General features: G+C 47.0%; 4 protein-coding genes across 5 annotated transcripts; 2 read left to right on the forward strand and 2 right to left on the reverse strand.

Annotated features, from left to right (window-relative positions):
- Window positions 1-1,489: 1,489 nt before the first annotated feature.
- On the forward strand, window positions 1,490-2,416 carry LOC101166566 (claudin-5). The gene has a single exon (XM_004074469.2). It carries the CDS (start codon window positions 1,546-1,548, stop codon window positions 2,191-2,193), a length of 648 nt encoding a protein of 215 aa, XP_004074517.1. The 5' UTR covers window positions 1,490-1,545; the 3' UTR covers window positions 2,194-2,416.
- Window positions 2,417-3,459: 1,043 nt separating this feature from the next.
- On the reverse strand, window positions 3,460-9,070 carry acads (acyl-CoA dehydrogenase short chain). Of its 2 annotated transcripts, none has more exons than XM_004074470.4 (10): window positions 8,781-9,070; window positions 7,022-7,182; window positions 6,778-6,927; window positions 6,592-6,703; window positions 6,370-6,521; window positions 6,125-6,295; window positions 5,913-6,050; window positions 4,813-4,908; window positions 4,674-4,730; window positions 3,460-4,605 (listed from the first exon to the last, which is right to left on the reverse strand). In XM_004074470.4, the coding sequence occupies exons 1-10, from the start codon at window positions 8,806-8,808 to the stop codon at window positions 4,453-4,455; spliced, it is 1,218 nt and encodes a 405-aa protein (XP_004074518.1). In that variant the 5' UTR covers window positions 8,809-9,070; the 3' UTR covers window positions 3,460-4,452. The 2 variants fall into 2 exon arrangements, with proteins under 2 accessions (XP_004074518.1, XP_020563084.1); XM_020707425.2 differs by lacking the exon at window positions 8,781-9,070 and adding an exon at window positions 8,678-8,775.
- Window positions 9,071-10,026: 956 nt separating this feature from the next.
- Window positions 10,027-13,298, reverse strand: crybb1 (crystallin beta B1). Its single transcript, XM_004074471.4, has 6 exons — window positions 13,172-13,298; window positions 12,886-13,029; window positions 11,785-11,903; window positions 11,557-11,689; window positions 11,263-11,405; window positions 10,027-10,403 (listed from the first exon to the last, which is right to left on the reverse strand). Exons 2-6 carry the CDS (start codon window positions 13,006-13,008, stop codon window positions 10,226-10,228), a joined length of 696 nt encoding a protein of 231 aa, XP_004074519.1. The 5' UTR covers window positions 13,009-13,029; window positions 13,172-13,298; the 3' UTR covers window positions 10,027-10,225.
- Window positions 13,299-21,293: 7,995 nt separating this feature from the next.
- On the forward strand, window positions 21,294-22,887 carry cryba4 (crystallin beta A4). Its single transcript, XM_023960440.1, has 6 exons — window positions 21,294-21,360; window positions 21,728-21,771; window positions 21,847-21,965; window positions 22,053-22,194; window positions 22,308-22,450; window positions 22,541-22,887. The coding sequence occupies exons 1-6, from the start codon at window positions 21,354-21,356 to the stop codon at window positions 22,686-22,688; spliced, it is 603 nt and encodes a 200-aa protein (XP_023816208.1). The 5' UTR covers window positions 21,294-21,353; the 3' UTR covers window positions 22,689-22,887.
- Window positions 22,888-23,693: the final 806 nt, after the last annotated feature.

Genomic DNA, 23,693 nt, shown 5'->3' on the forward strand with positions numbered 1-23,693 from the left:
CAAAAGTGTTTAAATCGTGAATTCTATGCAGATGATCAAGTTTACTCTGTGAACATTAAGGAGAGGAAAATCAATCACTCCTGTATGAATTGTCCCTTGGTTGTTGTTGTTTTTTTTTGGGGGGGGGGTGACTTCTCCTGAGAGCCCTCTGTTAACACAGTCTCGTCTACAAGTGGGTGCGTGAGAATGGAGCAGAGCTCGTGGGATTTTCTGTCACAAATAGGATGTTTTTCCAACAGCCTGCTGCTGATTTACAACCATTTGAACAGAGAAAGACGCAGAAATCTTTAGTTTCTTTAAATGTCAGAAAACACCAGAAGAACACGTTCAAAACACCGTTTTCATCAGAGTGGGGATTTTAAGCCAACGTTGTTTGGACAAGTTTGAAAAAGTGCTTTAACTGTTCAAAAAGAACATTTTATCTTTAAGAATAGAACAACATAAACATGATAAAAGCAGGTCGTGTCCACAGTATTTTGATTGCAGTAGATCAATAAAAAAGGAAATTTCTAGATAAAAAATAAAAAAGAATAACATTCATTTTAGTCAATAAAAGGTAAAAGACTGAAATAAAAGTAAATACATAAGAAACGGAGGGTCAGAGAAAGTCTTCAGCTGGTTTGTGGATGATAACCCGTTTACACCCCCCCCCCCCCCTGTTTTCCAGCTGAACTGGAATTAGGTCACCGGGGGAGGGGGGGGCTCTTTTATCTCGGCGCTGCACCTCTGCCTCCACCCAGCTTTTCTGCTGATGAGTGAGGTGAAGAACTACTACCCCCCCACCCCCCGAGCTGCTCATGAGTCAGCCGCTGAGATTACGGGTCTAAACGGCAGCGTTCATTAGAGAGGGAGGGGTCGCATCGGCACGCATCGTTCGGTCTGCAATAAACATCCACTAGACCCCTCCTCCTCCACCCCCCTAAACCCCCCACCCAACATGTGATTTTCTGCTGCTTTGCTTCATCATCCAGGACGTGGCCACTTCCTCCAGAATATTGGATCGTTTACGGTAAACAGATTTAGGAGAATTCCCGCCTGGTTCTGTCTTGATGGGCCTGTTTCTGGGTCATCCCCCCCCCCCCCCCCCCCCCCCCCCCCCCCCAGCTTCTGTTCACACAGACAGTAACTCCTGTAGATGTGAAGCCTCTGGAAGAGACTTGTTTAAAATTTGAGGGGGCGACGTCATCATTCAGAAGGAGCTTAACTTGGTGTATTTGGGTGAAAGTCCAGATGACACCCCCCCCCCCCCCCCCCCCGCGCCCTCCTACTGACCGCTTTAGATGTTCGGGAATCGAACCTCCGTTCCTGTTTCTGCTGAATTTCTCTTGTTCAGATTTAAAAGAAAGCTCCCCCACCCGCACGCGCTCTCTACCCGCTAGACACCGGGGGCGCGTGCGGATGTGCGCAACAGCCGCTCATTGGCAGACGCAAAGGCGCACCCGCCCCTGATTGGTCCAAAGTTTTCTCCCCTCGGATAAAGCCGGCGGCTCTCGCCGACCGGAGCAGACACACGTCCGCACGCGCGCCTCTGTCAGAACCGAAGCCATGCTGTCCGCGTGCTTGGAGGTGCTGGGCATGACGATGAGCGTCACAGGCTCGCTGCTGGTGATGATCGCGTGCGGGCTGCCCATGTGGAAGGTGACGGCCTTCATCGACTCCAACATCGTGGTGGCGCAGACCACGTGGGACGGCCTGTGGATGGCGTGCGTGGTGCAGAGCACGGGCCAGATGCAGTGCAAGATCCACGACTCCATGCTCTCGCTCCGCCACGACCTGCAGGCGGCGCGCGCGCTCACCGTCATCTCGGCCGTGCTCGGGGTGGTGGGGCTCACGGTGACCGTGGCGGGGGCGCAGTGTACCACCTGCGTCAGGGACGAGCGCGTGAAGGAGAAGGTTGTGCACGCAGGGGGAGTGATCTTCATCGTCAGTGGGCTGTGCGCGCTCGTGCCGCTCTGCTGGATGGCCAACAACATCATCGCCGACTTCTATGACCTGCGCGTGCACGCGTCTCAGAAGCGGGAGATCGGCGCGTCCATCTACATCGGCTGGGCGGCGTCCGCGCTGCTTCTGCTGGGGGGGTCGCTGCTCTGCTGCTCCTTCTCCCAGGACTCCCGCAGCTCCTACCCCATCAAATACGCCCCCACCACCACCTTCACGTCCGGGGGGGACCTGGACAAGAAGCAGTACGTCTGACGCTCTGGCGCCGAACGGAACCGAACCGACTGTCCCTTCAGAAGGAGTTTCCGGTTCCAGCCTCGGCGTAAAGTTCCTGAAAATAAAAGTCGGACTTCTTCCTCCGCACCTGTGAGCGCGCGCGCGCCAGCGGAATGATGCGCGCGCGCTGCAAAAAATGTACAGTTCTGTCCTGTCACTTTGTACAGATTTGTAAATAAACACAAATGAACTAAAAGTTTCATCATTTTTGGTGTTTTTTTAATCATAAAGAAAATCCAGCGTGACCGTCATCTGCGCATGCCCAGTAAGGATCTTATAAATGCGCGAAACACCAGAAAAAGAATAAACTCATTTGTTCTTTTAAAAGGTTTTTTAAAAATATTTTTATTCACTTTAGGGCTCAACTCCTAATGATTTAAAAATATTTAACCTTTATTGACAAATTCCGGCTGAACAAACAACAATAATAACCAAATTAGCCTGTATGCAGATGACAACGTTGTTTTAAGGTCTAAAAAAATGACTTTTGACTTAACTATTGTGATTTTACGTTAAAACATACACAGAAGCCTTTTAGATACAACTTGTCCCGGGTAAAAAAGAACAGTAAAGTGCTAAAAATGTTTAGAATTTACAAAACCCTTTGTTGACGTCAAAGATCCGTTTGGTTCCTTCATGAACCTCTGAGGAATTTGCGTTTGTAACTTTGATTTTGATGTAAATAGTTCGTGTTTGTTTGTCTTAAGTATGCCTTCTTATGTTGTGCACGGCACAGTTTCTTTTTTGTGTGCACTGCGTATGGATGCGCGATCGTGAGCGCTCCAGATACGGAAGCCCTACAGGTCCACGCGCGCGTTTGCGCAGCCTTCATAGAACGCGGCCGCTTAAAGGCCAGTCGACACCACCGGTGTGAACGCAGCTTCAGATGGAACGCAGTGGCGTTTGGCCTCAGTTAAAGCTGCACCTCCACCGACGACAATCAGGAGAAAGGTGGAGTGAAGAATCTGCTTTCGCACCCCCCACCCCCTTCACCCCCACCCCACGGAGCTTCAGCAAACAACGCCTGTCATCGAGAGCGCCGCAATCAGCGCAGGAAGCCGGGCCCTGATCTGGACCGGAAGCCGGCCAGGAGGAAGAGCGAGCACGTACGTGCACGGGCACAACCAGACTCAGAGCAGGTGGCGCTTCACACAAAAACCTGATGAGTTCAGGGCCCTCCTGAAAGCTGGGAAAATGTCAGGTTTTGTTGTGTTGGGGGTTGGTCACAGATTGTTTACAAACAAACATCTTTAAATTGTGTTTATTTTCAGCAGCTCACAATAATTTACATTCAAATCTGTACAAGACTCCCTCAGTCCTTTATTCACATAATTAACAGATGAACCGAACCGAGCCAGCTCCCGGCCAAAGTGGGTCAAAGCCCATGAAGGCACTCTGCCGCCCCCTGGTGGCTGAACAGCATGAAGGCAGAAACACAACAGGGGAGTTTGGGGCTTAAAGGGTCAGTTCAACAGATTCCTGAACGCCTCAGTCCGGCTCTGTGCTGGAGTGTCTGCTCCGAGAACGGGCCATCACAGGTTTGATCCCTCCTATGACGACATGTAACTCCTCCCACATTACTGAGCAGCTTTTCTTCTGTGCCTTTATTTTGTTAGCAAAACGTGGATAAACTTTCGGAGATACTGTAAAAAGACTCCGTCTGCCAGCGTCAGGACGCCATGGCGTCTCAGGGAGGCGCTCCACGCTAAACAACCGGAAAAAAAATGTTTAAAAAAACTAATGATGTTGATGAAACGAAGAGAAAGGAAAAATTCAATTAACAATTTAATATAATTTTATATATTGTTTTGGATTTTTCTAAATTTAACTTTAAACAAACACATGAAGTTTGTCAGAAAACAAACAAAGAATGTGAATTTTAAATGGAAAATGTGTCAAATTTTTAAATATTGTGCAGATTAATCTTAGTTTCTTGTTTTTTGTGATTTTCAGAATAAAAGCCTATTTGCTTCACTTTTGCAATTAATTGTTTTTAATTTTGAAGTTGTTTTAAAAGTTGACGTTCAGATGAAAAACAAACGTTTGATATAAAAATATAGATTTGAGATGAACTGACCCACTAAGCCATTTTTGCTGTGGGGGGGTCTTTAGTCAGAGTTCTGTTGGGATCTGTCCCTCCAGACGCCAACCCGAGTCACTTTGTATCAAACAAACCTTTTCTTCATAAACATACCCCACCCCCCACCCCCAAAGTCCCGGCGGCGCCTCAGGCGGCGTCTACGGCTGGTACTCCTTCAGGATCTGCCCGGCGATGACGAGCCTCTGGATCTCGCTGGTGCCCTCGTAGATCTCGGTGATGCGCGCGTCGCGGTAGTGGCGCTCAGCCGGCATGTCGGTGACGTAACCCATCCCCCCCAGGATCTGGATGGCCTGGTTTCAAACGGACCGTTTAAAGACGCACCTGCGCGTCGTGACGCTCGCCGATCAGAGGTTCTTACCTGGTGTGAGCAGAAGGTGGCGGCCTCTGACGCTGCCAGTTTGGCCATGGCGGCTTCCTGCGGGAGACGCACAGAGAGGCGGAGTCATGCCGCTGCTCCAGGAAGTGGCCTGAAGCTTAAACCAGAAGCCCGTTTGTACCTTGGTGAAGGGCCTCTTGGAGTCCCGAAGAAGAGCCGCCTTCCAGGTGAGCAGGCGGGCGCTCTCCAGGGCCACGCCCATGTCGGCCAGCTTAAACTGAGCAGAGCGGAGACGGAGGATTTTAAAAAAAACAAATTCAGAAGGTCCTTTAGGTTTTTGTGTTACGGCAAAACAAAAACATGTCTGAAAAAAACAAAACCCAATCATTTAGACAAGAGCAAGTTACCTTTGATGTTTTGTATCGCAAATGTTTTACATTAAAAAAGATCAGAATTTCCTGTAACTAGTTTTTTTTCATTAAGATTTTTACTCATTGTTGTGTGTTTGGCCACGCCCACTCTGCATTTGCTTTCCACCTCACCCCCCCCCCGGTGGTAAAATAGGGTAAATGCATTTCTTTAAAATGTGGAAATATTTTAAACGTTTAAACGCCGTGAGGCTAGCGCCGGAGCTTCACCGTAACTCCTGATCCGTTTACGCCATTTCAGAAATTTCCGCTGATTCTGTCGTGAAATCAGACACACTCCACGTCAGAATAAGCGGATGAGCTCCGGTACGTCGAAGAGCGTGTGTTTACGTGTCAGCGGCGTGAAAGGTTCGATTCCTCGTAATATTGTCTGATAAGTGTCTGATTATCCTAAGTTTGATACGTCTTTGTCTGAATGTAAAACTGCTGATTGGGACGTTTTGTGCTTTATTCTTACATGATTGCTTGAAATAAACCATTTTAAATGAAAAAAATCAAATCAAATTTTATCAGCACCGAACGTTCAAGTGACCACTTCAACTGTAAAGTCGACATAAACGTGCATAAATGCCAGTTTCGGCATTCAAAACTCTTTAGTTCCAACGTAGCTACGCGTGAACTACCAGGTCGAGCTCTGACCAATCAGGGACCTGGATTTGGTAGCGGTGAATGTATTTGGATTCGTGTGTCCAAGAACACCTGTTTAGCACGTTCTTGAACGCACGTCACATGACCTGTGTGTGCGTGACATGAGATCCGGATCGGGGTCGCGTGTTTGTCAGGAAGTCTTTTCATCCCCAGACCAGGTGGGGGCGCCAAAGCCACGAAGGGCGGATGAAGCGGCGGCTGTCACCTGAACGGCCTGCAGCTTTCCGATGGGCGCCCCGAAGGCCGTGCGTTTGTGGGCGTAGTCGGCGGCGCAGTCCAGGGAGGCCTGAGCGATGCCGAGAGCCTGAGCCGCGATGCCGATCCGGCCGCTGTCCAAGGTTTGCTGCGGGACGGAGACGGGTGAACGGGAGAACATCCTGAAAACGGTTTCCTCCCGCTGAGGAGGCTGCGAGTTACCATGGCGATCTTGAACCCGGCTCCGCGGGGGCCCAGCATGCTGTCCAGCGGGACCCGGCACTCCTCCAGGATGATGTTGGCGGTGGACGAGGCCCGGATTCCCAGCTTGTCCTCCTTCTTCCCCAGAGACAGTCCGGGGTGCGGCATGGGGACGAGGAAGGCGCTGATGCCCTGCAGAGGAGCAGAGGCGGTCAGACCGAACCCATTCCCCCTGAGGAGATCCGGCGCGGCGTGGCGGGCCGTGCCTTGTGCTTCAGCTTCTTGTCCGTGGTGGCGAACACCACGGTGGCGGAGGCGTCCCAGCTGTTGGTGATCCAGGCTTTGGTCCCGTTCAGCACCCACTCGTCCCCCTCCTGACGCGCCGTGGTGGAGGCTGCGCCGGCGTCGCTGCCGTTACCTGCGGTTCAGAACGCCGTGACCACTCCGACTTCAGGGGAAAAACGCGAGGGGGGAGGGGCTGCCCTTACCTGGCTCGCTGAGGGCGAAGCAGCCCACCTTCTCTCCGGTGGTGAACGGTGTGATCCACTTTTTCTTCTGCTCCTCGGTGCCAAACTTTAGGACGGGTCCGATGTACAGAGACTGGAAGGCAGAGACAGAAGCTGCATCAGAGCGCCCCCCAGTGCAGGAGCCCGGCGCTGGCGAACGGCACCCACGTTGTTCACGGACACCACCACCCCCGTGCTGGCACAGCCTCTGCTGATCTCCTCCATCGCCACGCTGTACGCCAGGTAGTCCATTCCGGCCCCGCCCAGCTCCTCCGGCACCTCCATGGCCATCACACCCATCGCCCCCAGCTCTCTGATCTGGATGACATTCACAGCAGAGTGTTCGAACCCGCAGGAGGTCCCGGTTCAGCTTTGACGGCTATGAAAAGTGGGAGGAGCCTTCGGGATGTACCTGCTGGGCCGGGTAGGCGTGCTCTCGGTCCAGCTTGGAGGCGACGGGGATCAACTCTCTGTTGGCGAAGTCCCGGCAGGTCTGCCTCAGCAGCTGATGCGTCTCTGGCAGCTCCGCCAGCTGGGACAGAGTCCGAGAGCCGGCCAGACACAGAACCACAGCTGAGGACACAAACAGGAGGACCGGGGAGTTTCTGATCAGACCGATGACCGATGCTGATGGTGCCTGTGGCGGTCCTTCAGTTCAGCGACAGACGGACTATAAACAATCAACATCGGGTTCTACAACCCAAGATCTTCCCAGATAACATTTAGAGAAAAAACAATTAAATTACTATTTTAACTGTGAGGCATGGAGGTGGAGTATTCATTATTTGCAGCTGGTGGCTAAAAGAAAGGCAACAAGGAAAATCAAGAACAAACCTTCAGTTTTTATTTTTAAAAATGCGCAAAAACCATTTAAAATTCATTTTAGCGCCTTTGAAATCATCACAAGCTGCAATATTTTATTAAAAAACATTTTTTTTCTGTTTAATAATCTGAAATAAATCTAGCAGATCATCTTCTGATCTATCTTCAAAGCGTTCCCAGTGCTCTCTTAAAAGCAGATTATGACGTTTTTAGCAGAAAGTCTAAAACTTTGTGACGTTTTCTAGGAGTTGTGCCCCGCCCGGTTTATTTTCTATGTCACAAATACGATCTTTTACCACACAAAAAAGAATTTGTCTGGTCCGGATCCAAAACGATTTGGAAAAAGAAATATGAAGTTATGATCATTTGATGTCCTCCACCATCAGAAAATGCTACAGGAACATGTTAAAAACGGCATTTTCCTTGGAAGTGGGTCTTTAACACGACGCTGAAGTTATGTAATGCATAATTTAATCCAGGTTTGAGCAGTCCAGGTCTTGCGGTTTTTGAACAGGACCTGGTCTAAGGTGGACTCAGTGCGTAAAATGCGATAAACATCAATCTATTTCTCATTTTCACAAATCAGAGGAAGGTTTCACAAATCAGAAACTGTGTTTAATGTGTTCTTTGGTATCTAATGCATAATTTAATCCAGGTTTGAGCAGTCCAGGTATAGCGGTTTTTGAACAGGACCTAGTCTAATGTGGACTCTGGGCATAAAATGCGATAAAAACCAATCTATTTCACATTTTCACAAATCAGAGGATGGTTTCACAAATCAGAAACTGTGTTAATGTGTTCTTTAGTATGTAATGCATAAATTAATCCAGGTTTGGGCAGTCCAGGTCTTGCGGTTTTTGAACAGGACCCGGTTTTAGGGTGGTCTTAGTGCGAAAAATGCAGCGGAATGTTTCTTTAGTGCCCTCGCGAATCGGAAGCTGTGAATCGGAAGCTAACTTCAGCGTCGTGTCTTTAACACAGTTTAGTTCTTGGGTTCTCCTGGTTTGTTTTCAACAGGACAGAGTCTCTGCTGTACGGACTGTCTCTGAACGCATCGTTATGTAGGTGAAAAGTCACCCTCCTCATCCTCAGTCACCTTCTCTCCTAATCAATGAACTGAACACCGATCGACTCCGTTCTCTTTCCCGGGTAATAATAACGTTTTTATACCGAATCGGAACCGGAGACAGAGAAACAGCTAGTAGAGCCGCTAACGAGCTAGTTTGTAGGTAAGCTAACGACTAACCCGCAGCGACCACCAGCAGCGGGTTATCAGCAGGCTATCTCCATGGTAACGGGTTGAACAGCTGAGCAGAAGATGACGACCGCAACAGTTTGCGCCTCCTCACCTCTTCTAGCTCTGAAAAGCGCCGACATGTTTCCTTCCTCTGCGCCAAAGACTGAAACACGCTGCTGCGTTCAGGGACTGTCAGATGTCATGCAGTTGTGAAAACTCAACGCCAGTTTTCCCAGGTATCCCCGCGGTGGTCGATGTAAGCAAATGCTAGAGTTCAGTTAAAGAACATTCATGACATTTTTATTTTATTTTTCTATTTTTTTTCGGAGTTTGTTTCGTAATAGACACACTTTTAACTCGTGAGAGTTCAATAATCTGTGGTTTGTGAAGGGTTATGAAATGGACCGATCACGTGATTGAGTGTTGCATTTACTGTACCTCGGTCAAACTTGACTTCTGGTTACGTGTTTGGTGTTTATTGTATAAAGAACAAACTGTAGTTAAAAAAAACGTGGTTACATCTTTGTTTATAAAAACACACATATAAAATAAATTAGTTTTGATAGTTTTTTAAATGAAACCAGGTTAATTTGTATCATTTCTTGCCGTTGAAACTCTGAGCTCTATGTTCTCCTCGAACACAGCATGTTTCACTGTGTTATTAATGTGAAATAAAATGTGAAAAAAATATGTTTTATTTCAGGCTTATTGAATGAATTTAATCTTTTTATAGTAATTTAATGGAATTATCAATTTTGGTTTATCAAGCAAAAGAGAAAAGGATTATTTAATGAAAAACAAATAAAGTTGTTTCTAAACTTTTGATCCCTTTGGATTTATTGGCAGTTTTTGTCTCAGGTGTCAGAAATACCATATTTATAAATGTTATTTTTTATGTAATTGTGCAATTTCTGTTATTCATGATGCAAGTGGATTCATTTTTTAAGTATTTTCTAACTGAGAATTTAACGTGTTTTTGCTTTAGTCTGAATTATTGTGAATTTATTATTTCTAGATTTTCTTAATTCCACATTCACTAAACTAAAGAATAGCAGATCCTCTTGGTTCTTTTTGCAGTTATCATATATTTTTTTACATCCTGGATATGAATAAAAGTTTAATTCCAAGCGATGTTGATGCAAAATCTGCTAGCAAAAAAAATAGAAGTGCTTTCATTTTTCTGCAGACTAAAGGTGAAGATCAATGTCAGGATGCTGATCATGCCGCTGTTTCCTCTCTTTCTACTTAGATAAAACAAGTTAGATTATTTGTATTTGAACAGTTTTATAAGTTGATTGCAGTGTCCAGCTGTGCACTCCTGAATACTTCTGCAGAAAAGAGGATCCATTCAGTGGAGGTTCAGGTTTTTCACAACATGTTTATTTTTAGCACCATAAAAAGTCACTTAAAGTTGTCCAGTGTTTGCTCTCATGTTGTCTTTCCTTCGGGATGGAGCAGTGATGGAAGGCTTCCAGGAGGGGGCAGGAGGATGTGGGGAGGGGGTCATCTGGAGAGGTAAAAGGCTGAGAGGGCGGCGGCGGCGTCAGCAGCGGGCGATCACTTGCTGGCGGTGGTGAAGGTGAAGCAGCCTCTCTGGTGGAACTGCATGTCCCTGATGCGGCGCATGGACTGGATCTGAGGCTGGAAGGCGCAGAAGTCGTTGTAGTGCCTGTAGTCGCCGCACTCGAACAGGTACTGGTAACCTCTGTAACCGGGGTACTGGTAACCCACCCACCTGAGGGAGACACGCCCACCGTTACTGAGAGAGTCTGACTCACCTGGAACAACGCAGAGATCAGGAGAACGTGGTGCAAGAAAGAACGCTGTGGTTTTAGTTCAGCCCCCTCCTGCTCTTTTGACCCCATCAGGTGGGTTCGGTCACAACCTGGTGTGGGTTATCATCTGTAGGTCGGACCAGGACACCTGGGGTCCAGCATCATCAGAACCAGGCCCTGAAAAACCAGGAGCTCAGGTTCTGGAGGTCTAATCCAGCCTCAAAGAGGACGTCCATCAGGAAGGGATGGAGTCCATCAGAGGTTCTGGGAGCTCAAAGTTTTGAGTTCTTCTCTGAGATTTCACGTGTTCAAATGTTCTTGGAGGAGTTTCCATTGGGATCTTAAAGACCTTTTTGGAATGACTCCTCAGCGTAGAACATCTCTCATGACTGAAAACACCGGTGTTCCTTCAGGAGGGACCACAGATGTGCTGGAGCTCTGAGCCCTCCTCAGGCTCTACTTTATGTTAGAAACATCTGCAGGCGGACTGAAGGATCTCTGAGGAGGTCCCAGAGGTCACGTCGGAGGCCTTTCTGCCTTTAAAGCAGGTGTAGCGGTCTCTGTGGTCTTTGTTAAGGTGTGAGGAGACCCTGGGAATGTTCTGAGCAGAGCCGGTGAAGCATCACCTGCAGGAGACTGCGTTGACCACCAGCGTTCGTGGTTGAACTCTAACCCCTGATCATCAACTCTAGCGGTCAGACGTCTCCTCTGAGGGTCCCGTCGGCCCTCGGGCGGGGCTTGTCCGGGTGTGAAAAGCGGTCGAGCGTGAATCTGTGTGTGACTCTGAGGCGTGATCTCGCTGTGAACGTGTGCACTCACGATCCTCCCGGCACCCTCACGCTGCCCACTCTGTCGCAGAAGCCGTGCGCCCACAGGGTGGGCACGTCATCCTCCTGGATCTCCATCTTGTTGCCCTTGAAGTCGGAGTGCTCGAACAGGCAGATCTTGTGCTCCATGCTGTCCTGCAATGAGGAACCAGTTGGTCAGCAAGTGAATCATTTGTTTGAGTCAACTCTCAGCCTGCAGGTGGCAGCCTCGTACTCCAGCAGGAGCGGCTGGTTTCCGGTTTTTCAGAACCCCATCTGGGTTCTGGTCCTGCTGGGACGGACTCACCATGCGGATGGGCCTGAGGGACATGAGGCAGTCGCTGCGGTAGGAGTTGCTCCAGGTGTCCCAGCGAGGATACTCTCCCTTCTCCAGGATGAACATCTCCCCACGGAAGTTAGTCTGCTCAAAGGCAACAAAGCTGCAGGAGGCATGGCGGGGGAGAGAGGAGGCGTTAGGCGGGGTACCGTCGCCATGGAAACGGGAGCAGAGGCTGAGCCGGTTTCGTCCACTTACGGGCCGCACTCCACAATCAGACTGCGCACTCGGTCCATGCCACGGTCGCACACGTTCATGCACTCGTTCTGCACCTCCATCATCCTGCCCTGGAAGTTCTCCTGGTCGAACAGCATGATCTGCAGAAAGGAAGCAGAGCGGGCGCCGCGCTTACGCCTGGGGGGGCCACTTCAACATGTTCTCAGCTCTGATGGAGCAGTTTGTCTGCGGAAACTTCCATCGACCGGATGAGAAAACGTTCAAAACAACAAAATGTTCCTAAAAAATATGTCGTCTAACACTTTCAAAATTTACACCAAAAAGCTTTTTTTTTGGGCACCACTAGAATTCCATACTTGAAGAATTTTTATGTTGTTTGCTCTAAATCCATGGTTAGAAAATTCTACATCTTAAAACTATCTGGTGATGCGGGTCAATTCATTTCAGTTTAAACCTGTTCTCTTGTCTTTTATAAAACCACATTTACAAACACACACGTGACGCTTTAAACTAGTTTCAGAGCAAGTTTCCTAAAAAATGTATCAAGAACTCTAATATTCATTCATTTTTAAAGGAACTGTGAAATAAATAAACGCTGGTTTTCCCAACGATTTAACAAGAATTGTTAAAATGCTTTAAATGCTTTTTTTATTATGTTTGTTCCAAATTAGACCCCCCCCCCAAAAAAAATCTGCTTTTATTTTTAAAGGTAAACTATGTAGATGTACTGAACGCATGAATCTGTTGGTCAAAAATGTTCACCAAGTGAACAAGAACCACCTGAAGAAAACCTGAAATCTGCCTTTTAGTTCAGAAATCTGATTTTTTGGTTAAACGACGTAAATAATCATTTTCCTTTTGACATCAAAGGAGCTTTTACTTTTATATCCAGTTGCAGAATTTCAAAGTAAAAGCTAAATACTGTACGGTTATTGTACAATGCAGCTGTTGGTTATTTTGTTGGATTTTTTGAAACGCATCATTAAAACAAAAGTCTCTTGTTGTTTTTCTTTTTCTTTTTGCTCTTCAACGTGGACCGTTCCGTTCTTAAATGTTCCACAGGAACCATTTGCACCGGCGATCAGCTGTTCATCCGTCCTGAAAGGAGCGGCCTTCACTCACTCTGTAGGATCCCATGCCGGGGTCTCCGGTCTTGTTGGCCTTGCTGGTGGCGGCTGGATGGGGGGCCCCCTTGTCCTTGGCATCAGTGCCCTGGCTGGAGGCGGACTTGGCGGTCTGGGACATGGCGAGGGGCTTCAGGAGAGTCTGGGTCAGAGACAGAGGAGTGAACAGGGGAAGGGGGTTGGATGACGTTGGGTTTGCAGTTTGTGTGCGTTTGGGAGCCAGACTTCCCCGGGCTGCAGGGGCCCCGGGGGCCGCTGGGCCCCGGCCGTGTGGGCGTCCTTACCTGCGTCAGTACAGCTTGCAGTGCCGTGAGAGGAGGCTGGCTCGTGCTGGTCCCGTCAGCGCCCGGCGCAGGTTTTTATACTCTGGCAAAGACCAGACGCGGGGGCTCCCTTCACAATAAAAAACCTTTCGTCATCACAGTTGGCCTCTGCCAAAGCCCGGGGGGGGGGGCGGGGGGGGCGGGGGCACGCGGTGACCCCCCACCCCCCCACCGGCCTGCCTGTAAGCATTTCAGAGTCAAAGGAAATCACTGAGCCAGGCGTTTTTCCGCGTGCTGCCGTGCTTCAAAGGACACAAAGAGGCCATCCACTCCACCACAGCCCCACACACAGCATCTGCTTTTTGACTCTTAAAAAAAAAAGAAAAGGCGCCTCTGGGGTTTTGAGGAACAGCAGCGAGAACCAAGCCACAGAACACGACTGAGAACCCAGGAATGACGGTTTCCATGACGACCACAGAGGATGTTGAGAGGTGGATGGTCCTTCGCTGATGCTGCCACTCCACAAGCTTTTCCCAGAAGATTCCCTTTTCCTTTCGTTTGCATGTGTTCCTGCACTTCCTATGTTTGTTTTGCTTCACTTTTTCCGTGACTGGAAAAAACAAAAGGTTTTATTTTGAATCCTACAACTTTATTAGCAAAAAATGACTGAGCATTACAGCTGGCTGTATTGGTGAAATCAGACATTCTTCTTTCTGCTCTCTTTCTTCAAGTCAAATCAAACTTTATTTATTAAAAAAAAAAGCCCTTCTCATGCATTGCCTAGCTTGGAGCGCTTTAACATTTCGAACAAAACAACAAAAAAACAAAACACAATATAACAATAAAAACCCACCCTTCACCCTTCGTGTTAAAACATGCGACCCATGACCCAAAACACAACGAATAATGATAAAAGTGACTTCTAAAAGAAATGTAAGGCTTGGCTCTGCTGTGAGGTATTTGGGAATCTCTTCAGACCAGGGGCAGCTCGGTCGTAGGAGCGTCGCCGCAGGTCCAACCCACAGCCGTGAGGCTGCAACGTTGAACTCCAGCTGCCCCAGCAAGGGCAACAACCACCGACCAAGCCGGCAAGTCCCTACATGAAACACTGGGGCTGAAATCATGATAATATCCTAAAATTAAAGACATAAGATGAATATAAAAACATAAAATTGAGAATAAGATTAATTAAGTAAAATATTATGTATTGAAATAGAATAAACAAGCAGATAAGATCAACTCAAAGCAAAATTAAAAAGGGTTGGTCTTGAGCCTCAACTTTGACACCTCTAAAGTCTCTGCGGCCCTGAGGATCTCCTGCTGGTCCACAGGCGAGGACCGTGATGGTGGAACGAAGCCTCGCCATGAGCTTTGGTCCTCGCCTTAGGGACAACAAGAAGCTGAAGCAAAAGCAGCTGAAGCCCTTTCACAGTCACGTGGTTGCTGGAGCCTATCCTAGCCACTGATGGGCAAAGGTGCGGTCCACCTCAGACAGATCTGGGACAGGGCCATACCGAGGGGGACCATCTAGAACCGCCAATCCACCTATGAAGCATGTTTATGGGCTGTGAGAGGAGAACACGCAAACTCCGCACGGCAAGAGCCCATCTGGGATTTGAACCAGAGTATTTTTGCTAGAGCACTAGACACTACACCACAGTGTAACCGTTCCTCTCCACTGTCTTCTTTTGCTCTTCAGCATGAGGATTAAACTGAAAACCCTTCATGTTATCTGTCAATCCCTCACATCTGTTGTTACTTGTAAATGAGGAGAATTATAATAATCTGGACTAATCTAGATTATAACAAGCAAACATGTGTTGTTTTTTTGTCTTTCATGAAGCCCTTTAATACAAACGGTCATAAACTGATTCTTAAAGACCCATTCTGATGAAAACAGTGTTATTAAAAAGTTCTGATGATGGAGGACAAATAGAAAGAAAAATAAGATCAAAACTGTATTTTTGGCTATTTGTTTATTCAAATCATGAATCAGGAGGAGACGAAAAATGGCAGTTTAAAAAAAAATCATATTTGTGACATAATAGACATGCTGGGCGGGGCCACAAGCTCCCGGCTCCGCCCCTTTCTGATCATCCACTGGCGGACAAACAGATCCATGAACGTCTTTGTTTGGAATCTGGATCAGAACCGGACGGCTGGATGGCTACGATGTTTGGTTGCACCGCTGATTGTTGGGGGTGTGAGGGGTTGTAGGCTAGTGGGAGGGCGTTTAAACAGATGGATGATGGGAAATGTGGGTGGACTTACTCCACGCCAACAGTTCTGCCCTCAGAGGGGAATTTCTGATAAACTCCTGCCGCTCTGCAGAAACTATGTCCTAGAAAACGACACAGGTTTTTAGATTTTTTTAAATGAAAAGACCACTGGGAACGCTTTGAAATTAGTTAAAAAGATAACCGGAGAGGGTCTTTAACTTCCTGTGAGGATTCTGCCGTTTCTCAGGTTAACTGAAGTTGAAGATTTTTGAAAAGTTTTGTCTTTCTACAGACTTTATTTGAAGATGTAGAGAAAACTTTTTGATGGAATATATACTTCTTGTCCTTTTTTTTCTACTTGAGGTACTGTTGGTCCTGAACCGGAACATCATCACGCTAGAGAAGAGTTCACCCTTGATGAACGCCGCCGCAGTAAACAGAACAGATCCGGTCGCTTTTCGGTGGTGAACCAAAGGAGGGTGATTATTCAGGGATTATGGCAGATTAAATCTGGATTATGTCACCTCTGCTGTGATGATTTCCTCGTATGAAGATGGATTATTCGGCGTGTGATACATGCAGATTAGGTGTGGACTAATCCCGCCGTGTCATCTAACTCCCTCTGCGTGTTCTGGCGCTCTAAATTCTAATTTATTACATTTAACTTTAACAAAAACTCAAATGCAGTCAAGGATTATTTTTGTGCTCTGTAAATAAAATTATGAGCCAGTTCAGATGTTTTAGAAATTTCTGAATGATTTACAGAGTCACATGTTCAACTTTCTTAAAAAGTTTTTGCTAGTTGAAACAGAGAAAAGCGGTAGATGTTTGGGACTTTTGTCTGGAGCGGATTGATATAATTTTGGTAATTCAGTCAAGATTTTATTCCCTTTGGACTAATTTACCAAAACAAGGTGAGTTAATAGAACATAGGATAATTCTGAACTGTTTTTTTTTCTTAAAAAGACAACACGCCCATGTTGGTTCTCATTCGTTCAGGTGACGTCTTGAAGTCAAGTCATGACGTCAGTAGGGTGACCTGCGACACACGTGTGTGTCACTTGTTTCACGATTAGCAACAACTTAAGTTTTCCACATCTCTCCGCTTGGAGCGCCAAATGTAAGCGGGAGGCAGAAGACTTGTTTAAACACAGCTTGACACCAACAGTTTATTTGAATACGTTCTTATCGATTCTTGGACATTAAATGGCTCAGACCCACAAGCATGGTACGATTCTTGATGATGGATTTCTGAATCCTTTGAGCCGGGTAGCCGTTCTGCTCACACTGATGCTTCACGGTCACAAAGGCAGGAACTCACGGACCTTTGCTCTCTCCAGCATCTCCACATGGCTGCTCAAACCGTCTTCATGCAAAGGTTTGCAGAAGATCAGATTATAATCTGAGCGCTGATGTTTTGAAAAGTCTCCGGGTTGATTGAAAGAGCGGAGAGGGCGCCAGGTCACATGGCGGCTGTGATGTCGTCACTGACCGCAGATCTGGAGATGGCTGAAAGTCCTCTGGGCTCACAGGAAATGGAGCTGTTGTCTAGGAATTTGAGCTGCCTGTACGAGCGCTTCCTCTCTCCTGTTTACAAGACGTTGATTATGTAAGCCGCCGCTAACACACAGACGCACACAAACACACACAAGCACTGCAGCCTCTTGGTTGAACCGGCGCTCAGGTCCAGGCGGTTTCTTCCATTTTTCTGCAGGACTCGAAAGAAGGAAAAAAGTGTTCTGAGAGCGAGATGTTTGTCATTTCTTAGAGCAGGGAAGCTGTGATATTTGTGGTTGCAGCGCCGGACGGATGCGCACAGCTGTTGCAGCCTCTGCAGACGCCGTGGCACAAAGAAGGATTCCAATTGTTGACCCGTGATGAGCTCTGCTTCATGTGACGTGTCTTCTCTCTGTGGGTTCATGCAGACGCAGGTTTCTTTTACATCTCTAGGTTTATTTGAGTTTGAGGAGCATTTTCAGCTCCATGAGTCCAGACGAAGCTTCTGAGGAACGGGGGCGGGGGGGCTCACTTCCTTACCATAACCTCCATGCAGACGATGGTCCATAAAAAACACAGCGTTGTTTTAATGTTGGAGGCTGATGAGCATCAGCAGAAGTTCTCTCCATCTCAAAGTAAATATTTTGACCTTACTTTTTCCTATAACAACCTGTGATTAGTGTTGCCCCGCCCACAAAGTTGGGCTGAAAGCTTCAAAGACCCACTTAGATGAAAAGTGTTTTTTGAAATGTTCTTGAAGCATTTTTCTGATGAAGAAGGAAAGCTCAAAACTGCTTTTCTGTGTTTCTTGATTTAAATTATTGTGAATCAAGAGCAGATGAAAAAGTGCACTTTAAAAATGATCGTATTTGAAGCTCTTGTAGACTCTTGTAGAGCTCTCAGAAGTGGGGGCGGGGTTACCCCACACCAACAGTCTCGCCCACAACTCAAAGGTGAATTTCTACTGAACTCCTGCCGCTCTCCAGAAACTATGTCCTAGAAAACCAGGTTTTCGGCATCATGGTAATGAAAAGAGCACTGGGAAGGCTTTGAAAATGGATCAAAGATGATCGGAGACATTTTGTCTTCATTGGTGAGAAGAAAATGTGCTGTAGGTTTACTTTTAAATGATTCAGATCATGGATCACTACAGTGACATCATATGATGGGCGGAGCCATGACTTGCAATTGTCCGATTTTTTTTTTTTTACAGACCTGACATGTTTTTTTCATATTTGAAAACCTGTTCTGGAAGAAAAAAAATAAGCAAACGGTGACAATCTTCTTTGGCTTAGAGTCAGGACTTGTTAGCAGAGCTAACCCCCCATGCCTAAACTGCATGTTACTGTAAAACCCGGACTGTTTCCGTACCGACTGAGCGTGATGTCATCCGTAGAAACTGGTTTACTTCAAGCTCCAACCAGATGAAGTCAATTGAGTCGCCAGTTTTTGGGGAAAACAGGGACCGCCATGTTGGAGCCATGTGTTGTCGGTAAGCAGTGATTGGTCCGAGTCGGTCTGAGTCAACGTTTCTGTGGCAACCACTCTCACCAATCAGGAGTGAGCTTGCTGGAAGGCCACACCTCTAGCACTTGAAAGCAGGCTACGCAAAGGCATCTGATTGGACAGTTTAAAACTTGAACTACAGACAAATATGTCGATTACCAAGAACATGATACATAAAACGTATCAGAGCCAGAATGGTTCTTCTCACCAATAAGAATACTGAGTTACAGCGGTTTATTTCTCTACAGAAGTCTACGGGATTATGGCTTCTTGGAGCCACTTCCTGTTTAGAACGTCAGGGGGGAGGAGTCACTCAGTCTGGTTCTCTTATACATTGGATCTATTGAAGTTCTTATTCAACAACAGCTGGAGTCAAGCCCGTCTGAGTATATTCTATATTATTTATCTTGTAACCCTTGTGCTATCCTAGGCACTTTGACATTGGGAGTTGGGTCATCTAGACCCACTAGACAGTGCTCTGAACCTTTTTTCTTCAATGATTTGTGATCTTCACTAGTGTCCATGGATTACATGAAATCTTTCCACCTTTATCCACCTTTGTCATGGTAGGGAGAACACGGCAATGTAAGGGGGGGTCATCTAAGATAGCACAAGGGTTGATCAAACTTTATTAGCTTTTGCCCCGCCCCACATGGTTAGTTTGATATTCTCAGAACACGCAAGCATGAGTTTACCTTGGGAGAGGCCTTGTCAGCAGTTCACAGCTCAAAAATCCGCCTTTATTTAAGCATTGTTTTTTTGTAATTGTACTTTATTATCTTTTCAAGAAAAGAACACAACACAAAACAGCACAGCAGATGTCTAACTAGTAAAAGATGCACACAAAATCTACGTCCCAATAACATGTTGGGATGTTTTCTTAAAGCACTAACTAAATACTTTGAAATACAAAATGTGAGCCTCCTTTACAAAGTATTTACAAAGTATATCAGCTATTTCTCAAGGAAGGTGATCCAGATCAGCCCACCACGTCTTGTAGAAAATGTCGGAGTTACCTTTTAATGGGGCACTGAGGCGTTCCATTGGAAAAACCTTAAAAGTCTCTCTGTACCATTGTGTAATGGATGGAGGTTGCACTTGTGTCCATTGTAGTAGTATATATCTCCTAGCCAGGAGTAAAAGTTTTTGGAACAGCCTCATCTGTCCAGGTAACACAGGCAACCTCCCCGACTGGCCAAAAAGGAACAAAATAGGGTTTGGGGCAAAAGATCCATGAAAAATTGAGCGGAGCTCCGATGCTACATATTGCAGAAATCTGGAGATCAACTGACACTGGAGAACACGGTGCTAGTAAGTTCCTACAGTGTGTCTACACTTTATACAGAGAGCTGAGTGCTGTGGTTGAATCCTATGTAAAACCTGTGGAATATATTGAGTCCTGGAGAAAAGTCGATATTGGTTTTCCCTGAGTTTGTAACATGTTTTTGTTTTTTTGCAGTTGTAAAAGCATTTGACCAAGTTTCCACATCAAGTTCAATCCCCAAATCTGCCTTCCAACGATGCTTAGATTTCTCACTTGTGAGAGGGTTCAATGCCATTAATTGAGCATAACAGAGATATAGAGTAATGTCTTCTTGGAGATGGCATTTTCATTGAATTTGAGAAGAAAAATTTCTACTGAATGTAAGATTGGTTGGTCACCCTTGAAAAGAGGGGTCAGTCTGAACAAAGTGTCTCACCCGGAGGAAATCTAACAAATCTTGGTGGGATGTTCTGAATCTGCCTTGAATTAGCCCAAAAGACAGAAAATATCCTTTTTCGAAAAGGTTTTACATGTTTTAATCCCTTATCATGCCATTTGTTAAATGTCCCAAAGTCTAAGCCCGGGGAGAAGGCTACGCTTTTAACCCTTGTGCTATCCTAGGCACTTTAACATTGGGAGTTGGGTCATCTAGACCCACAAGACAGTGCACTGAACCTTTTTCTTCAATAAATTGTGTTCCTCACTGGTGTCCATGGATTACATGTAATCTTTCCACCTTTATCCACCTTTGTCATGGTAGGGAGAACACGTCAATGGTGATCTTGACCCCATAGGATAGCACAAGGGTTAATAAGTGAGTGATCAGTGACCTGGGGAGGTCGAACCACCGTCAAGACTTCAAAACCATCTTAAAGTTTAACTTATACATCTCTGAGGTGTTTGCAGATATCCTTGAACCTGAGCATGAAAAGCCTTCATATGACGACCTAAAAGGAAAATTAGCAGGAGGGTCCCTTCCCTCCCTGTGGCTCCCCAGTGGAAAGGTTACCCGGAAATTTGGCTGAATTGCTTAATAATATGAAGTAGAATTGGAATAGATGTCTCTGCTTTTGATATAAATAACACATCATTTGCATAAAGGGAAATTTTCTTATTCAGTGTTATTCTTTGATACGGGCGTATATGGGAAGTGGCGAGATAACCGCCGAAAAACCCAACAGGCAAAAGTGGGCGGAGCAAACGGAAAACCATGGCATAGAACATGTCATGTCTGTTAGTAAAAGTGTTTTCCATCTTTTTCTGAGCAGCCTCAGTTATGGCATCTGTAATTAGGGGGTGGAGTCTAGCTTTGACCCGCCCCTTTTTGGAGTGAGGGTTTTTCTAATAGAGGAAAACTGAATCTAAAAATGTCAGATTCTGAGATGTGATGCTTTTGTTTCCGTGTTCTGATGTTTTCAGGACGGCGGTGTTTTCCCGAGTGGTTGGGAGCTGGCGCCTCCCCCTCTCTCTCTTATATTCCCCTGTGCCCCCCACCCCGGTGATAATGTGGTGTCTGCACTTCTGCCCCTCCACAGATTAACACTGCTTTTGTCGGTGGGTGGGTGGGGAGGGTGGGGGGGGGCAAAGATAGAAAAAAAAGGCCCCTCCCTGCTGCTGAGCCGGGGCTTTCAGCGTGGCCCCCTGCCAGGGGAGGCTTTAAAAGGGTGGGGGCGCGTGGCTCCTCTCACTCTCACGGCAGGACAACCTGAGGGCATCAATGCGAGGTGAGTCCCCGTCCCTCGGCCGGACAGCAACCGGGGTAGAGCCGCCCCCCCCCTCAGCACTTACATACCTTTAGTCGAATGCACCCTCCCCACTTACATCCCCCCCAAACAAACACCAGGACAGGAGATGGTGGAAAACTGAGATCAAGTGGACGGAAGAAGCCAAAGGAATTCTGATGGAGAGGAGTCATCTCCATGGAAACACTAAAAACGTTTTTTCGGGAATCACATCCAGGATGGTCCATTAGCCGGGGGGGCTTGCCCGCACTGACACTTGTGGTCCAGCATGAGCTGAGCTGCTGGGCTGTTTGGGTTTTTCAGTCTTTATCTTGAGTAACGTCTAAGAGCTGCTCTCCTCTCTTCACAGACAACATGACTCACCACTGCACCAAGTTCTCTGGCCACTGGAAGGTGAGTGTCCCGGGCCGCCGCCAGACCCGAACCCGGGCGGCCTTCAGCACCTGACTCTCCCCTCTGCCTCCACAGATCATCGTCTACGATGAGGAGTGCTTCCAGGGCCGCCACCACGAGTTCACCTCCGAGTGCTGCAACGTGATGGAGTTCGGCTTTGAGACGGTGCGCTCCCTGAGGGTGGAGAGCGGCGCGTGAGTCCATCCGCACACGGTAGTGCTCGGGTCGGGTCTGGCCGCGGCCCCTTTTCCCTAACTCCTCTGTCCCTGCTTTTGTCCCAGCTGGGTGGGCTATGAGCACGCCTCCTACCAGGGGCAGCAGTTTATCCTGGAGAGGGGGGAGTACCCCCAGTGTAATGCCTTTGGGGGCAGCAACGCCTACCACATCGAGAGGATGACCTCCTTCAGACCCATCGCCTGTGCCGTGAGTCCCTCCCCCTCAGGAAGTGACACGACTTTACTCGTTCAGAACCCGTCAGACCGGATCTTTTGCTCTGTGCCCCCCCCCCCCCCCCCCCCCCCCCCCCCCCCCCGTAGAACCACAGAGAGTGTCGGATGACTATCTACGAGCGTGAGAACTTCCTGGGCCGTAAGGGCGAGCTCAGCGACGATTACCCCTCCCTCCAGGCCATGGGATGGTGCAACAACGAAGTCGGCTCACTCAGGATCCAGTCTGGAGCGTGAGTGCCCCCCCCCCCCCCCCACCTCCACCCAGCTCCTCTCCATCCACCCCCTGCCTCCTCCTCTGACTTTCCCTCCTCTCTTTTCAGATTTGTGTGCTACCAGTACCCCGGTTACCGTGGATACCAGTATATCATGGAGTGCGACCGTCACTGTGGGGAGTACAAACACTTCAGGGAGTTCGGGTCCCACTGCCAGACCCCTCAGATCCAGTCCATCCGCCGCATTCAGCAGTAACGGCTGACCCAGAACCCGTTCTCCCCTGTGACCCTTCACCCCCGCCCGCCGCTGCCACCCAGTGCTGAATAAACTGTTTTTCTTAAACATGACTGACCTCCACCAACATTTCTGCTTCTGTGAGGCTCCTGGATCGCTCCTGTCCGCGGGTTTCCCGCCAATAAAAATTGGGCTGAAAATAAAGAGTGAGACAAGTGGATGAGACATTCTTTTTCATGGGGGGGGTGGGGTGGGGGTGGCTCTTTCCCGTCAAATCTACGAGAAAATATCAAATACAGAAGGCAATTAGTTTATATTTGTAAAAAAAAGAAGAAGATTAAATGAATGTGTGATAAGGAAGGCGGAGTTTCGTGGAAGGCGTAAAAGTAACTGAAAAAATGTTCAGGAAAAAATAGAGTTCATACAAAATATCGTTCTAAAAGTAAAAATATGGACATTTTGAATGTTGTACTGTCAAAAGTTAACACAAATTTTCAATCAGGTTTTTTTGTTTATTTTCCAAAGGTAAAATTGAGGAAGTTCCATTTTTTTTCTGCTTATTTTTGATTCTGATACCGAAGATCTGCGCTTAAAAGTTTCTAATTTCGCCAAAACAGCAGATTATGGGTTTTTTGACACAAAACGTCAACATTTACATTTTTACAGGAACTTTAGCTACTGATATGGATAAAACTCTAAGGCAGAAAATATTATAGAAACAAAATATATATATATACATTTATTTGCTTAAATTATGTTTATTTAGAGATTATAACAGAATATTTAAAATACAATATAATTCTGCTCTTAATTCCAACATGAAAGCAAGAATTTTATGATCATTTGAAAACACTAAACTCTAAATAAAAATGCATTTTAGTGACCTTTGTCTGTTGAACGCCGCTGTAGCTCACGTGCATGTTGCATAGTTTTATGAGCTCACTGAATGTTCAGGTGCTTTTTGCTCCCAGTCTCCTGCCGAGAGCTTTCTCGCCATAGCTTACAGCCCCTCATGCGTCCCTAACC

This window comes from Oryzias latipes, chromosome 12 (genome assembly GCF_002234675.1).
Source record: "Oryzias latipes chromosome 12, ASM223467v1".
Lineage (NCBI taxonomy): Eukaryota > Metazoa > Chordata > Actinopteri > Beloniformes > Adrianichthyidae > Oryzias > Oryzias latipes.

What these genes read in the sequence shown, in the direction of transcription:
- LOC101166566 (XM_004074469.2), top strand. Translation starts at nt 1,546, where the DNA reads ATGCTGTCCGCGTGCTTGGAGGTGCTGGGCATGACGATGAGCGTCACA.
- acads (XM_004074470.4), bottom strand. Translation starts at nt 8,808, where the DNA reads ATGTCGGCGCTTTTCAGAGCTAGAAGAG. An exon ending in CTTCGCCCTCAGCGAGCCAG is followed by an intron (nt 6,522 to 6,591) that starts GTAAGGGCAGCC and finishes TCTGAACCGCAG; the next exon opens with GTAACGGCAGCGACGCCGGC. An exon ending in CCAAGAGGCCCTTCACCAAG is followed by an intron (nt 4,731 to 4,812) that starts GTACAAACGGGC and finishes CGTCTCCCGCAG; the next exon opens with GAAGCCGCCATGGCCAAACT.
- crybb1 (XM_004074471.4), bottom strand. Translation starts at nt 13,008, where the DNA reads ATGTCCCAGACCGCCAAGTCCGCCTCCAGCCAGGGCACTGATGCCAAG. An exon ending in CCGGCATGGGATCCTACAGA is followed by an intron (nt 11,904 to 12,885) that starts GTGAGTGAAGGC and finishes TCCTTTCTGCAG; the next exon opens with ATCATGCTGTTCGACCAGGA. An exon ending in CCCTCAGGCCCATCCGCATG is followed by an intron (nt 11,406 to 11,556) that starts GTGAGTCCGTCC and finishes TCCTCATTGCAG; the next exon opens with GACAGCATGGAGCACAAGAT.
- cryba4 (XM_023960440.1), top strand. An exon ending in AGTTCTCTGGCCACTGGAAG is followed by an intron (nt 21,772 to 21,846) that starts GTGAGTGTCCCG and finishes CTGCCTCCACAG; the next exon opens with ATCATCGTCTACGATGAGGA. An exon ending in TCAGACCCATCGCCTGTGCC is followed by an intron (nt 22,195 to 22,307) that starts GTGAGTCCCTCC and finishes CCCCCCCCGTAG; the next exon opens with AACCACAGAGAGTGTCGGAT.